At 31.9% G+C, this 16344-nt stretch overlaps 2 protein-coding genes and 1 pseudogene across 2 annotated transcripts; all 3 read right to left on the minus strand.

Moving 5' to 3' along the window:
- Positions 1–1137: 1137 nt before the first annotated feature.
- LOC123921300 lies at positions 1138–5733 on the minus strand. Its single transcript, XM_045973793.1, has 7 exons — positions 5394–5733; positions 4922–5087; positions 4492–4692; positions 4304–4408; positions 4078–4203; positions 2558–2790; positions 1138–1958 (listed from the first exon to the last, which is right to left on the minus strand). The coding sequence occupies exons 1-6, from the start codon at positions 5447–5449 to the stop codon at positions 2662–2664; spliced, it is 783 nt and encodes a 260-aa protein (XP_045829749.1). The 5' UTR covers positions 5450–5733; the 3' UTR covers positions 1138–1958; positions 2558–2661.
- A 1448-nt stretch (positions 5734–7181) lies between these two features.
- Positions 7182–8580, minus strand: LOC123923622. Its single transcript, XM_045976316.1, has 4 exons — positions 8505–8580; positions 8312–8375; positions 7693–8226; positions 7182–7597 (listed from the first exon to the last, which is right to left on the minus strand). Exons 1-4 carry the CDS (start codon positions 8555–8557, stop codon positions 7331–7333), a joined length of 918 nt encoding a protein of 305 aa, XP_045832272.1. The 5' UTR covers positions 8558–8580; the 3' UTR covers positions 7182–7330.
- A 747-nt stretch (positions 8581–9327) lies between these two features.
- Positions 9328–14594, minus strand: LOC123922209 (annotated as a pseudogene).
- Positions 14595–16344: the final 1750 nt, after the last annotated feature.

Consider the following 16344-nt stretch of genomic DNA (forward strand, 5'->3'; position numbering starts at 1 on the left):
CCCTTACAAAACTTATGAAACATTAGGGACAAGGGTCATTAATTTCATAATGTAATATCACTTTTAATTGCATTTGCAGAATTGAATTTAGGGACTAAGGGTCATTCATGCATTGTTATGAATAAAAATTCATAATTTTTTTTAATAGAAAAGAGGACACCGATAGAGACAATTGCTTGAGTAGCAATTAAGGCAACAACTAGCTTTTTCACATTCAGGGACTAGAGTCTTTAAGTAATTTATCCAGCATTTTTTGGGCATCAAGAAAGCATTCATAATACATTTTCCTCAAAGGTCATTGAAGCATTCATCCCTTACAAAACTTATGAAACATTAGGGACAAGGGTCATTAATTTCATAATGTAATATCACTTTTAATTGCATTTGCAGAATTGAATTTAGGGACTAAGGGTCATTCATGCATTGTTATGAATAAAAATTCATAATTTTTTTTAATAGAAAAGAGGACACCGATAGAGACAATTGCTTGAGTAGCAATTAAGGCAACAACTAGCTTTTTCACATTCAGGGACTAGAGTCTTTAAGTAATTAAAAATTCATAAATTTTTTTTCAATAGAAAAGAGGACACCGATAGAGACAATTGCTTGAGTAGCAATTAAGGCAACAACTAGCTTTTTCACATTCAGGGACTAGAGTCTTTAAGTAATTTATCCAGCATTTTTTGGGCATCAAGAAAGCATTCATAATGCATTTTCCTCAAAGGTCATTGAAGCAATCATCCCTTACAAAACTTATGAAACATTAGGGACAAGGGTCATTAATTTCATAATGTAATATCACTTTTAATTGCATTTGCAGAATTGAATTTAGGGACTAAGGGTCATTCATGCATTGTTATGAATAAAAATTCATAATTTTTTTTAATAGAAAAGAGGACACCGATAGAGACAATTGCTTGAGTAGCAATTAAGGCAACAACTAGCTTTTTCACATTCAAGGACTAGAGTCTTTAAGTAATTTATCCAGCATTTTTTGGGCATCAAGAAAGCATTCATAATGCATTTTCCTCAAAGGTCATTGAAGCATTCATCCCTTACAAAACTTATGAAATATTAGGGACAAGGGTCATTAATTTCATAATGTAATATCACTTTTAATTGCAGTTGCAGATTGAATTTTGGGACTAAGGGTCATTCATGCATTATTATGAATAAAAATTCATAATTTTTTTTAATAGAAAAGAGGACACCGATAGAGACAATTGCTTGAGTAGCAATTAAGGCAACAACTAGCTTTTCCACATTCAGGGACTAGAGTCTTTAAGTAATTTATCCAGCATTTTGTGGGCATCAAGAAAGCATTCATAATGCATTTTCCTCAAAGGTCAATGAAGCATTCATCCCGTGCAAAACTTATGAAACATTAGGGACAGGGTCATTAAGTTCATATAATGTAATATCACTTTTAATTGCAGTTGCGGGATTGAATTTAGGGACTAAGGGTGATCAAAGCAGAATATTCATCCATTTATGCATTATTATGAATAAAAAATCATAAAAAAAATTTAATAGAAAAGAAGACACCGATAGAGACAATTGCTTGAGTAGCAATTAAGGCAAGAACTAGCTTTTTCACATTCAGGGACTAGAGTCATTAGGTAATTTATCCAACATTTTTTGGGTATCAAGAAATCCAATCCCTTACAAAATTTGCAGGTTCAGTTTTTTCGAAGATTAAAGGTTTCTGAAAAATCAAGAAGCCTGGTTGTTCCCAACAAGGTTCGATTATAAATCAGATAGAGCAAATATGTAGGAATGAAAATGATAGAGAGGAAATTCTAAGTACTTGTGTTATAGAATGCTTATGGGCGTGACGCTGGTAGTTGAAAGAAGGCAGCTTGGTGCTGATATTCTGTGGCACAAAGCCTTAGACCAGTCTCGGGCAATGTTCCGGGTGATGTAGAGCTTTTGTTTGAGTCCAAGAATGGATTTCCACTCTGCAATTCAAATGCCGCATGAATAAGTTTTTTAATTTTGTTATTGGAAATAAGTTGTTTTCAGCTTCTGAAAGACTGAAACATGCATAACAATGGCAATGGCATCCAATATATAGGTCACTAGGTCTGTGTAAAATTTAGGTTTAATTACTCCGTCAGTCCCTGAACTATTTAGAAATTTCTAACTAGGCTGTTGACTACAAAAGTCTGTAATTATGTCATTGAACTAGTCAATAATTTGTAATTGAATCCCTTAACTTTAAATAATTTGTGATCGGTTAACTAGTTCAAAGACTCGATTTAAATAATTTGTAACTAGGTCTCTAAACTTGTCACTGATTATAAATTATTTAAAAATTCTGGTACCCAATTATAAAAGACTAAGTTGAAGACCCAACTACAAACTATTTTAGTTCAATTACCTATTTAGATATTCTCAAATAGTTCAGAACCGGCAGATAATTAAACCTAAAATTTAATGATCAAGTCCTCACTTAAAAAAATAAAGTTTGAAGTACCCAAAATAAATCAGAGATGAAGATATCTCAAAGCCAGAAACAATTATTCCAAATTCAAAACTAAAGAAAGTAAAGCAGTACCAAAGGCAAACTCTGTTGAACATTAGAATTTGTGGATTCGTCCTTATTGTTGTTGTACTCTGGAGCAGGAATCCTGAACGGCTTTCCATATAATGAATGGGTACTCATGAACTGAAAATCTTCTGTTGTTTACCCGCTAGGAGGTTTTCACAATGACACGCCATTTCTTTATATGGCATGTTACAAGGTGTTGAAACAGAAATCCTTCCTACATGATTTGTTGTCTCCAAAACCTGCAGACGAAATATCATTTTTCAACTCATTATTTTTTTAGAATTAATAATAGAACTGTGTTGAAGAGAATATTTTTCAAACCACAGAATTTATTCTATTATATCAAGAAAAAAAATTCACACTGGATCCAGCATTTGACAAATTGACCGTTTAAATGTGGAGCTCGGTAAAATGAATGCCCGACTAAAAAGTATGTCTATTAACGGGGAAATTGACACGGAGCCATCACAAAGACACAAATACTATGACATTACAAAATTTTGAGTCCCATGGGATGTGAAGCATGGACAGACACCCAAGAACTCAACATATTAGAAATGTAACAGTAGAATTTGGTGATTTAGTTTGACCAAGTGTTCAATACATGGCTCCTTATTTTGGAGATTTAGTGCTTGTGTCATGTGTTAAGAAGTCTCTGATAGTTAACCAACACAAACACAATTCTTTAATTCCTTGTTCTCCTTTGCAGTATAACTTGCTTTAGACTATCGAGTGGGTACTGCTACTGTTTTCATTTCATTCATGGCTATCTAATAGGTTAATAAAAAACAAAACTTGAAAAGCTTTGGGCATTGAGATCCTTCCATCTGCTCTGATTCTTAACAGGAAAGTACCTTTATGTCTTTCTAGTTTAGTTGTGCTGAGGTCGGAAAATATACTTGACTTTTATGCGAAAGCCACTTTCTTGACTCTCCTCAATAGCTTATGTTATCTTGTGTAGGTACAAAATGGTTAATATTTCCATAAGGGAAAACCCAAACATTTTATCCTAAAAACACGACTCCTAAGAAAAAACACGAAAACTAATTTGATCCTTCAAAAATTAAAAGTATCATAGAAGATTTAGGGTGCATTTGGAAGAGCTTATTTGGACTTATTTATAGAATAAGCACTGAATTTCAGAGAGCTTATAAAAATAGCTCGTGACATGTCTATAAACTTTTTTTAGAAATAGCTTATACATAGATGTTTATATGAAAAGCACCAATTCATTAAGCACTTAATTGAGTTTTGTACCCAACACACCCTTAATACCATGTCAATAGCTAAATCAATCCAAAAGACCAAAACTTAACCTGTAGGTGTAGGTCTCAAAATAGTTTATCTCTAACTAGTGCAATTCTAAATGTGTGTTTGGATTAGCTTATCAAAATATCTTATAATCAAAATCTTTTTAGGGGAACTTTAGAGAAAAATCAAAAATCAGATTTTTCATTATTCCCTATAACTTAATTTAAACCGAACTTGTTATTAGTGTGTATATATCAATGAACAGGAAAACTTACTGAACCCAAAATGTCATCAACACTCAGCAGGATTAGATTATCTGAAAACTGTTGTCCACCAGCATTGGCTTGGCCCAAACCAGAATCTGGAATGTCATCATCAATAGTAAATAATGGAATATCAACCTGCATAATTTCATGTAGGTGAACTATACAGGTTAAAATACAATCGAAATATATATATTTTTTAAAAAATTAAACATATGAGCAGAGCTGTGCAAATTACCATATCAGAATGTTTATCGTCCTTTAGTCCAGACTGGTAAGCATTTCCTGTTGCATCATCTGGTGAAAATTTATTAGGCAGCCGTTCTTTTAACATGGATGACTCCTGTTGCACAAAAAATGTACGTTAACACACTGATCCTGATAAAGAAGTGTAACATTAAATGATAAATAATAAATAGTTGTTACATTTACAGGTTTTTCTAGACCCTGCACTATCATAGTAGCAAACGATTCATTTGACTGGCTTTCAGTTAGTTTGATCGATGAAAGTGCATTTAAAGCATACTCATGATCCTCGTTTGATCCGTAAACCTTACTTGGCTGCCTAACTGTATTAACAACAGCTTGTAACTTGCTGTCGTTAACCAGTTGCAGGAAAGGATCAACCTGAAAAGAAGCATAAAAACTATTAGAGATACAAAGGAGCTATTAATCATGTAAAATACCAGTAGGAAGTAGGTAGAATACCATGTAAACTATTAGAGATACAAAGGAGCTATTAATCATGTACAAAACAAAACAAAATGTACATACATTTCATAAAAATGAATAACTCAACATAGTAATAACACCAACAGATATATTTCATAAAAATAAGATCTTAAAGGTCCATAACCTGTTTAATTTCATGCCACATGTCCTTCGCTGAGATACCCTCGTAAGAACCCGATATAACAAAGACAGGGCAATCTGAGACATGAACATATTCTGCAGCAATTGCAAATGTGACGGGAGATTGCTCTTTTACAAATTTAAGGATTGTATTTCTTTTCATCCATTGCCTGAAAAGATATTAATAAGTTAGAGCTGCTTGTGAAATCACGAATGTTCTTGAAATATCAAGAATTAAAAATCGGTATCACATCAGGTATAAATCATAACCATGGTCTTGGCACAGAACACATTTTTGCACGATTATAAAAAGCAGAAGATTGAATGTTCTTGAATGATCAAGAATGAGAAAAATGGGTAGAGTTATTATACCTTTTATCAAGTAGAAGATTGAATGTTCTTGATCTAGGGTTTATACCCTAATTTTCGAAAAAAAGGGGTTTTGATTTTATGAAGGAGAAGATTGAAAAAATTACCGTAGCAAACATAAGAGATTATCGGCGCAGATTGAGCATACCAGTTTCTTGATCATTGAACGACCCACCCAACGCCACAATGTGTGCGTGTTTCTTTGTTTCTTGATTTCTTGAAGAAGAAAGAAAAAGAACGAGTTTTTATTTTCTTTTCACAAACTAGCGTAAGATTGTTAATGTGCCGTTTGTTTTGTTTTGTTTTGTTTTGTTTTGTTTTAGGTATTTCGCCAAGAGAGAAAATCACAACCAGGAAGAGGCAAAGGTATTGGAAACGGAGGAACAAAACGACACCGTAAGGTTCTGAGAGAGAGATAACATTCAATTCAAGGAATATATACACAGCCTCTATAACAAATCACGCATATTGGTAGTGATTGAACGATGATTTGAAAGATCGGGTGGTGATGGTTATTTTCTTCATTAGTTAATATACTAGCCAGTACCCGTGCGTCGCACGGATTTTTGAAAACGTAAAAAAAAAAACTATGCATAGACAAATTAATGCAAGAAACCAAAAAAATTTGTTATGACCAAACACACAAAGAACATAAAAATTAAAACCGGATAATGATATCGTTAATAAATAAGCAATTACATGTACGTATATTATCCACTCTGAACATAAATATAAGAGGAAAAAAATTGTTTTTTCGGTATTTAACAGATTTACCTAAATATAGTTAAATCTAATATATCAATAATTTAAAAAAGGTAAAAGAACAAAACTGAAATAAATATAAAATCTTAAAATAAATATAAATTAAATAAGAATATTAAAAAGATACGTTTAATTAGTTTACAAAAAATAAAATTATGTTTAGGATAATAACCAAATTTTAAAGTATAAATTTAATTATATTTATGAACCAAATATAGCATAAAATTTAATTGAATCGTCTAATGCAATTTCAAAATATGGAATTATTTAAAGATGACTAATTATCATCCATTAATTATCGCATATGGGCCAAGCTTAAAATATATTAGAGATGGGTTAATTAAAATAATCAACCCAAGGGTATAATAGGGCTTGAATTATAGATTTAATTCTTATTAAATTGATTTCTTATAAAAAGAATACATTGAACCGGTAACAAACAAAATATTAATGCCACCAACCCCCCAACGAATAATTGCATGACACGTTGAATAAGTTTTAACCACCAACTAAAAAACATATCAATAATACTCTGCTAAAGAAAACAAAAGATCATTTTCTCGACAGTGTTTGGCACAAGAACAAATCAGTTCAACTTCAGATCTAAATGAAAATACCAAAATTCTTTAAAATTTATCGATATTTATCTTCGCAAACTTGTCAATTTTCTTTTTTTATTCATGATCCATGGAACAAATCGCAGGGAGATACTATCGGATCCGAGATTTTGACTGGAAAAATCGCAGTGAAAAGCAACACAAAGGTTGAATTTGTGGAAGCCAGATCTATCCATGTTAACCAAATTCCAGGTGATATTCATGATCCTTTTACTCAATTTTATGTTATAATAATAATATCTATGGCATTCTTTCCGGTCTATTTGAATCTGGTATAAATCTTAATGATGAAATTAGAGCCTATATAACATATATAAATGTGTATCCCCCTTATTATATCTGCAAAGCATGAAAACTATCATCAACATACATAGTAAATTCTTCAAAGTATCATTATAATCGAAGAACGGACCGATTAATACTTTAAGTCTACATAATTAAACATAGGGAAAAACTGGGAAAAAAAAAGATCCAAAATATAATGTCTTGGTCATATAAATTTCAGAACATCGCAGTATTAAACCATAGAATCACATAATCACTTCATAAGAGAGTAGATATTAAACACTAAACATAACATACTAAAGCAAATATCAGATTAAGTCGATTACGAAACAAACATTTATAAGACTGTAGATTTAGAAAACAACACTAAGTTGACATCATCACACATTTCCGGGAGCACACCGAATGATATTAGCTAGAACAAACTCAGGAGAAATTGGAAGTGTAAAAACGACTTTATCACCATGCTTCAATCGAGCATCCTTTGCAAAGCCATACCAACCTCGACCAATACGTCTGGTACAACGGCCAGGAGGATAACTCGTGGTAACAGCACACAAGTAAAGCTGTTCAGTTTCTTGATTAACCAAAACAACACTATTTTGATCTGGTGGAAAACACTTATCGGCAATATGCTTCGGAATATGCTTCAAAACAAATATAGATTTAATGTTAATACACTTGAAAAAGTACCCAAACAATATATAATTATGGTCTATGAATTAATAGCTAAAAAACTAACCAAAACATTTCTTCCTGCAGCCATAGATTTAGTAATTTTCACCTCCCAATGAAAATATTCTTGGTTAATGTCCACATCAGGGTGTTCAATATTAAGAGGGACATCATCAAGACCGTTATAGCCAAACACAACACCATCTTCCCGTAATAAAAGTTGAGGCAAAACATTGGGCTCAAACGAAGCAGTATCAACAAAAGCAGATTGAAGAACACAATTAGGAACAACGCTTCTAAGACTTTGTTGATCTTCTGGAAACAGTAAACCAAGGTATTTGACCTCCTCACCGAGATCATCAACAACCTTCATTTGAAACTCATTATCAATTATTTGATAACTAAGAATAACTTTCTGGGGTTTTGAAAAACCACAGTACATAGCAATAACACTCCCATCGTACAGACAACCTCCATCACCATCATTACCGATATAAACCTTAAAATAGTTATTATAATCATCTCTTATAAATCCTACACCCTCACTCAACAATCTAGTTTTTTCCACCATCCAGAAATCATTGGGGAGAGGAATTTTCGGCTACAACAAAAATAAACTTTATTAAATTTCCCACCACAACCAAGAAAATATAGTAAATAAGCAGAACTCTTGGAATAAATCATACCTCATATGGCGAGATTATAGTTTCCATTTCAAAATGAGGATTTGTTCCCATTGATTGGTAAACACTGAAGTAAATCAAAATGAAACCAAATATAAAAATGCATAGTAAAAGTATAATCACAAAAGGGTGATATTTGTTTGCAAAAACAGAGTTATATAAGACAGTATAACAAAAATGGATTTAAGAAACACACCTTTTCAAACTCTCAGCATTATCTGGAAAAAGGTAGGAGAAAGGGAAATTCATGGTGAGGATAAATGAAGTGTTGAAAGTGAATCACACAAGTAAAAGATGTAGATAAGACATATATATATATATATACTCATATAAACTAATTAAAAAATTTAAAAGCAGAGAGTCGTGGGTCTCAAGAAGGAAAAAGACTAATTATAATTGAATTTTTTTAAAAAACTATAGCTAAACCACATAAATAAATAGCAGTAATTTTTAATTTTTTTTTGATATTACAACGATTTGACTAAATAAAGATATAAAGGTGAAAAACAGCTCATACAAATTAAAATAATGTAACTTTGTATGAACTCATCTAAGATATATTTCAGACTGAAATTCTGACACAGAAGAGAGAGTGTCACGTCGGAAAGAAAATATTAATCTTACTTAAAGGAACGAAGTAGGAAAATAAAAACTTGGTTAGATAAATCAAAATCTCTGGAACCTGACGACGTTGATATTTTTTCAGCAAAATACGGTGAGACAAAAGCAGATAAATGTGACATTCTTTCACTGACAGGATTTGTAGTTAATCTATTATATAATTCAATTGAAACTATTATCATATGGAATTATATATATATATATATAATAAAATCTTAATATAAATACTTTAAATACTGCTTTTAAAGTTAAATTTATTATTTTATATAATTAAAATTATTTCATATTCTTAAACATATAACACTTACAAAAAGTAAAATAAATAAGGATTTACTAATTATTAAAAAATAAAATAAAACATGAATGGTTGAATGTATTACAGTAAAACTGAATTTCAATCAAATTCCTGTTGTATTAAAAATCAAATAATACAGCTAAATACATAATAGAAATGCTATATTCTTTGAAAAACTTCCGGATAAACAACATTAATCGTAGAGGTACACGATTCACCAATATCATTTAACATTAAAACTTTAAGACCACACCTAGTTTTAACCCGAGATAAAGCTACATACAACTGTCCATGAGAGAAAACCGATCTAGGCAAATAAAGACCAACGGCCGACAAAGTTTGTCCTTGACTTTTGTTAATAGTCATTGCAAAACAAACACAAAGAGGGAATTGAAGTCTCTCGAAAGATATCGATACATTAGCACCAGACGGAATCAAACTCATTCGAGGAATATAAACTTTCTCTGTTATACCAGATTTATCCACAAATTTGGCCCCAATAACATGTATACCCAATTCAACAACTATCAAGCGAGTTCCATTGCATAAACCGGAAGCAACATCAATATTACGAAGCAGCATTACAGGAACCCCAATTTTAAGTTTCAAACTGTGATTCGGTAGCCCAGAACATTTGATATCATTCAAAAATTCAGGAGTGATCCAACGATGATCAATTCCTAATTCTTGATCACATTTAATAACTGTATCACAACTCAAATATTCTTTATAATCACTTGGAATTAATGACATCACATGGTCATTCACCTTTTCTACTATTTCCAATGTAGGACACAATATTGCACGATCTTGAAAGAAGTTGAGATTGGATAATTCTTTCAACAAATTTGGATAAATTATATCAACTATATCAGAAACATGATTAGTAGAATTTTTCACACAAATATCATCAGGTATATCTATCAACGCCTCCCCATCTTCAGATTGACCCAATTTCCCATCACCAACATTAAGAACCCACTTTGCAAAATCCTTAACCAAATTATTCTCGGTAGTATCCAACGAAAATTGCAAACGCATATTTTGCGTCAATCTCAAAACTCTACATCGACGCCATAATAAAGATGAATTAATGCATGCATGAACAACCTCCCCACGACCACCTTTAGGAATAACAGGTAAAATTTGTCTAAAATCTCCCCCAAAAACAATTGTCTTTCCCCCGAAAGGTTTATCAGATGCACCAACAACAGTTTCTTTCATAATATCCCGCAAAGTCCTTTCAAAAGCTTCAATCCCCCAACGATGAATCATCGGGGCTTCATCCCATATAATTAAACTTGCCGCAATTAAAAGTTCAGATTTATCCGTTTTCTTCTCAATACTGCAACAGGATTCTTCGTTTAAAACCAATGGTAATCCAAATTGAGAATGTGCGGTTCGTCCACCCGGGAGTAAAAGAGCAGCAATACCACTTGAAGCAACATTAAGGACAATTTTGCTTTCTGATCTAAATCGAAATGATAGCGTGTTCCAAAGGTAAGTTTTTCCAGTACCTCCGTAACCATCAATAAAGAACATGACGCCAAGATTATTGTTAACTGAATTAACAATTTCTTCGTATGCCGACAATTGTTCAGTATTTAGAGAGGCAAAACAATTCCGATGCAATATCAACATCTCTTCCGAATCATAAGATAACTCATTAGCTAATAAAATATTGTTAAATGGAACATGATCGGGCAAATCCAATTTAGGCATGCACGAAAAATTTCAAGCAGCTTTCCATTTTGACGTAGATTTTTGTCAATCTCATACAAACAAAGTTGTTTTAAATCATCATTAGATATCAACAACTCTGCAACAATATATATTAACTCCATTAGAAATTCAAGTCAAATACACAAAAATGTAACAAAAAAAAAAAAACTAACCTTCATTGTTTAACAGGCGACGCCTACTATGCAAAATGCCATCAGCCAAGATTGATCCCACACATATCTTGGATCACTCAACGATCCACCCAATAGGTATTTAGTAAACAACTCACGGATAGCTCTTCCGGAACCTAAAACAGAAACCTCACGAATAGCATCAATAAACTCACGATCATCAGACAATAAATGCATAGCAGCACAGGCTTCACGATTTGAATCATATGTAACTCCATTAACAGTTCTAATATCCTCATAACTGGTACAACCAACTTGACGACTCAACAATAACCTTAAATAATATAATTCCTGAGAACTATGAGGAACAGAAGTCAACCTTCCAACCGAAACACCTCGTTGACGGGGATGCCAAGAACACTTTGTAGAATCATAAGTAAACATGCTTGGGTATTGAATGTAACTTAATGATCGTCCAAAAGGATATTTTTTATTAGCCTCCATCCAAGCAAGAAACATTGTATTCTTTTGTTGATTCTTGCGCAAAACATTCTTCAATTTCGAATTATCATTAAAAGTTACACGCTGGTCACGAAAAAGGTGGAAAGATAATCTTTGAACTGAAGGCCATCTATTGTGAATATCAAAAGAAAAAATTCTCCAAATTGATTCAGAAGGAGACAAATATCTACAATCATAAAATTGTTGTATCTCATCCACACAATCCTCCCCACCGGACTGTAGCGTTGCAGTAACCCTATCAACACCTTTGGTTATATATTTGAATAAATACTTGATGCAATTAGACTTATTGCATATTTCAATATTTACATGTGCCTGATACTTCATAATTAATTTTGGATTATAAGGAACAACACTTCGATTATCTAACTCAACTTCCTTTTTAAATACTGTAACACCTGTATCTGTTCTTCTATATATAGGATATCCACTTTCATCAAATCTTGTACATGAGATAAACTTTTTTGGATAAAACTTTGAACATCGACGATTTTTAATGCACGGAGAATTTCTATGGCCATTGCCACATGGACCATGTATCATGAAATTGGAAACTGTGGCGAAAAGCTTTGGAAATCTAACTGGGTCAGGTAACTCAGCACAAATGACAGAATCAATGGCTGAAGCAGAGTTGAGTTTGTCCCGATAATCGAGCCAAAGTAATATATGTGCATGTGGCAAACCCCGTTTTTGAAACTCAATGGTATAAACACCTAAAAAAAATTAGATTTTCAATTTACATATACATTTTTAACAACATATAAACCATCCAAAAATAATCAAGTGAAATAACTTTGAAATAAAAAATTGAATAAAGAAAGATAATAAGGATAAGAAAACAAAAAACATGACTCACTTACTTGCAATAACACGTCCGAAGAAATCACCTTTTTTAAAGTCATTCATCATTTCATCAAGCTTAAGTTTAAATACTCGACAACAAATATCAGGTCTAAAACATGCATACGTGCCACTTCTTAACAAATGACGTTGAATTTCAACCCATCTTGGATTACACGTTACTGTTAAGAATAAATCTGGATATCCATACCTCTTGCACAATGCCATTGCATCTTGACAATTATTAAACATATACCGTCTACCTCCAGTAAAAGAAGATGGCAAAACAATTCGTGCACCTATCGAAGATGCATCAATATCACCACGATCAACAGCTTCTTCAATCCCAGATAAAAAACCAGATCGAATAGTACTTTGATTCTCTCTATAAAAAGACAACCTTTGAGCCTCAAGCATTGAATACGAATCTACGACGAATTGCTGAAATAGTCGTCTACCTTTTAAAATAACTGAATCTTCAATTATCCTTTCTTGTAACCTAAACGCCAGAAATTCCCTCAAAGAAACACGAATGCGTTTGTTAACACTTGTGGAAGTTGAAATTTGATTGCGTTCAATATGTTCATTAAATTGATCTTCCCCATAAGGAAATAACAACGGATACTGAAGTGGTAAGTACTTTGGATGAGTTTCATGTATACGCTTAAGATATCCATCTTTCTCATTAACAATGATATCCCTTCCAATTTCAGATGTATCAAAATCACCAACAATTAATGCTGCAATTTCATCAACTTCAGGTACATTATACGTTCGAGAATCAGAAATTCTATTTCTAAACAAACGTAACTTGACTGAAACATTTTGATTTATACATCGATAGTCACGAACCAATCGAAAACACTTGACCAACTTATTATGAGAATCCATCGAATGTAATAATTCTCTTACTAAACTCTCATCAATAGCACTTTCTGGATCATCAGGGCTGGAGAAAAAATGGGAAATTAACACTATACACATAAATCATTATAAAAAAAAACTAAATATTATTATAAATACTTCCAACATAAAAGATACAAAATTAATACCTGAAATGCGCCATTCTATTAGATATCTCATTTTGAGTATCGTATATATAGAGCTGAACAAATTTTGGAGGATGACCTTCTGATGGTAAAAGAGTGCCGATTCGGTGGTAATTTTGTCCAGAAATGACGAATTGGGGAGGACCACCACCTTTATTTCTTTCGTATTCAATTTTACCACCCAACGATGTAAAAGCAAACATGTTATTATACATTCTTAAATTCAAGAGGAAATTACTGCTTCGAGGATCAGTGCCATTAAACAACAATCTAAGAATAGCAGGTGGTTCAATCATATACGGCAACGTAACATCACCTTTCTGACAACACAAAGAAACTACGGGAATACTATTAAATACATTTTTTTCAGCTCTCTCGTTATACCAAATAAGTGCTCCACAATTCTGACAACCAATCGTCATGTCTCCCAAATCCAAATATTCTACAAAAATTAAAATAAAATAAATAAAAATTACATAATAATATATCTAAGATAAAGTTAACACGAATAATGAAAGAGTAATTAATAATATTTTACGTTGATATTCACTTTCACGAAACATTTCGAAATTGTCCACAGGAATCGAGTTCGGTAATTGTCCAGATAGATGATTATAACAAATATCATTGGCAGCTACATTAAAAAACAAAAACTGATTATATTCAATAACATTAACGTTGTTATAGTACAAATTTTTGTTACAAAGAATCAACACAAGATTTTATCAATATGATCTTACTCACGCGAAACACGGCGTAAACATGATGAAGAGCCAACGATAGTTTCAACAAAATTGGTTGACTTACTCTTTGAAACTGGAAAATGAATCCAATAGAAGTCTATTAATAAGAATTACTACACAAAAATAATAAATAAATCAAAGGAAAATACAAAAATAAATGATTTTCTTTAGCATTAATGGTCATTTAAGCCATGAAATATATTTAGTCAAACTTCAAACAAAACACGGAAAAATCCTACGTCCTCTACGAACAACTCGAACATTCGGACACACAGCTGAAAATTTCCGTTTGGATTTCAATTTGTTAACTCTGTCGAGCCTCCTTTGCTTTGATAATAATGCAGGATACAACCCCTCTTCCATATAAAAAAATACTTAAAATATATTAAGTTAAAGATTTTTGTAGTTATAGTCTTATAATATAAATAAGAAAGAACTTCTATTATACTCTTATACAAACCCAACAATATAGTATTATAATATAGTATTACAAAGTGTGCTGACACTCTGTTCCACAAAAATCTAGACGCAGCCTAAAATACAGACACAGTCTGCAGGTGCTGCAAAATTTGAAGATAGAAAAAGCAGACATCATATCCATCAGAATCAGAAATCAGAAAGTCGGGCTAATACCCTACAAAGAAGATATAGGGCACAGTTCACTACAAATAGGCAATAATTAAAACATTAAAAAAATAACAAATAATAACACAACCAAAAACATCTCAACAAATACCGAAAAATACCTCAACAAATTATATATTAATTAAACATTGATTAGATGCCATAAGAGTAATGGAAAAATATGAAAGACACATATAAACCACAATTAATAATTGTTATATAAAAGTTTTTTATTAAAATAATAAGTTTTATTTATAATTAAATTTAAAATTGTAATTAATAGTAGAATAATAGCACGAAAACAAAATAAATAAATATATCAAACACATATCCATAATTTGCCTTGAATTACAAAAACCTAATTGGCTTTCAAAATAAAGAACAATAAGGCACTAACTGGTAAAAAACATATGGATGAAACCTATCTAATATTCCATCCAGAAACAATGGAAAATACAACTTCTCCAACATTAGAATGCTAACAAAAACAACAATGATATAGTTTTTAAATCCTAAAAACAACACATTTATATAGACATAAGTAGATACCCAAACATAATTCTTGTCAAATGCCACGGGATTTCTTTAATGGAACACCTTCAAGAATATGGCACAAATTTCTTTTGGCCACAATTGGTTCCCCAGCAGTTAATCGACAGTCGGATCGAGCAAAACCTTGTAAAACAGGAACAACGGATGGACCTTGGCAGCAACCCAAATTAGATGTACCAATAATATCAAAACCAACTGGAACAATCTCAGAGAATGAAGGCTTGAAAATGCACTACACAAAAAATAAAAGAAAACAAATTTAATAATATATTAATCTGCATGTATATACAAAGGCAAATTGACTTAAATACAAAAGGAAATTTTTCAAAACTCACACAAACCTTGGTTGGAGTGTATGAGCTGCCTTTTGATAAGAAACTTTGAATGATGGTTAGATCCGAAGTCATCTCAACAACTTCAAAGACATCAGGCAATAAAATATTTGGACCATGTGTTTTGCGCACAACATAAAGATAATTCTTCCCCAGAAAATTGCTATAGGAGTTGTAGGAGTCTTTCTTATTCAAACCCTATTATAAAATCAACAGAATTTGAAATTTTAAAAAATATTAATAATAATAATCCTAATTAAAAATATAATATCTGTAAACTAACCATTTTGTTTCCTCTAGTAGAAACACATCCAGTAATTAACTCATCAAAAGCAGTAAAAATAGCCTTTCCAGTAGAATCACCAACAACAAATTCAACTTTCCGCCTATTAGGACAACATAAAATTAAACATAAAACCCCAAAAAAAAAAAATTTATACTCAAACGAAAACCAAAGAAATAAATCATTACTTCGGAGAAACTCGGAATGAGGTACGGTGACATTCAGTGCAGTAGAAAGATGAATTGTATTTAATTAGATTTCTTTGACAATCACATACGGCATAAAACCAATCATCATAGTTTGTAATTTCAACCATTTCGGC

This window comes from Trifolium pratense, linkage group LG4 (genome assembly GCF_020283565.1).
Source record: "Trifolium pratense cultivar HEN17-A07 linkage group LG4, ARS_RC_1.1, whole genome shotgun sequence".
In the NCBI taxonomy this organism is placed as follows: domain Eukaryota; kingdom Viridiplantae; phylum Streptophyta; class Magnoliopsida; order Fabales; family Fabaceae; genus Trifolium; species Trifolium pratense.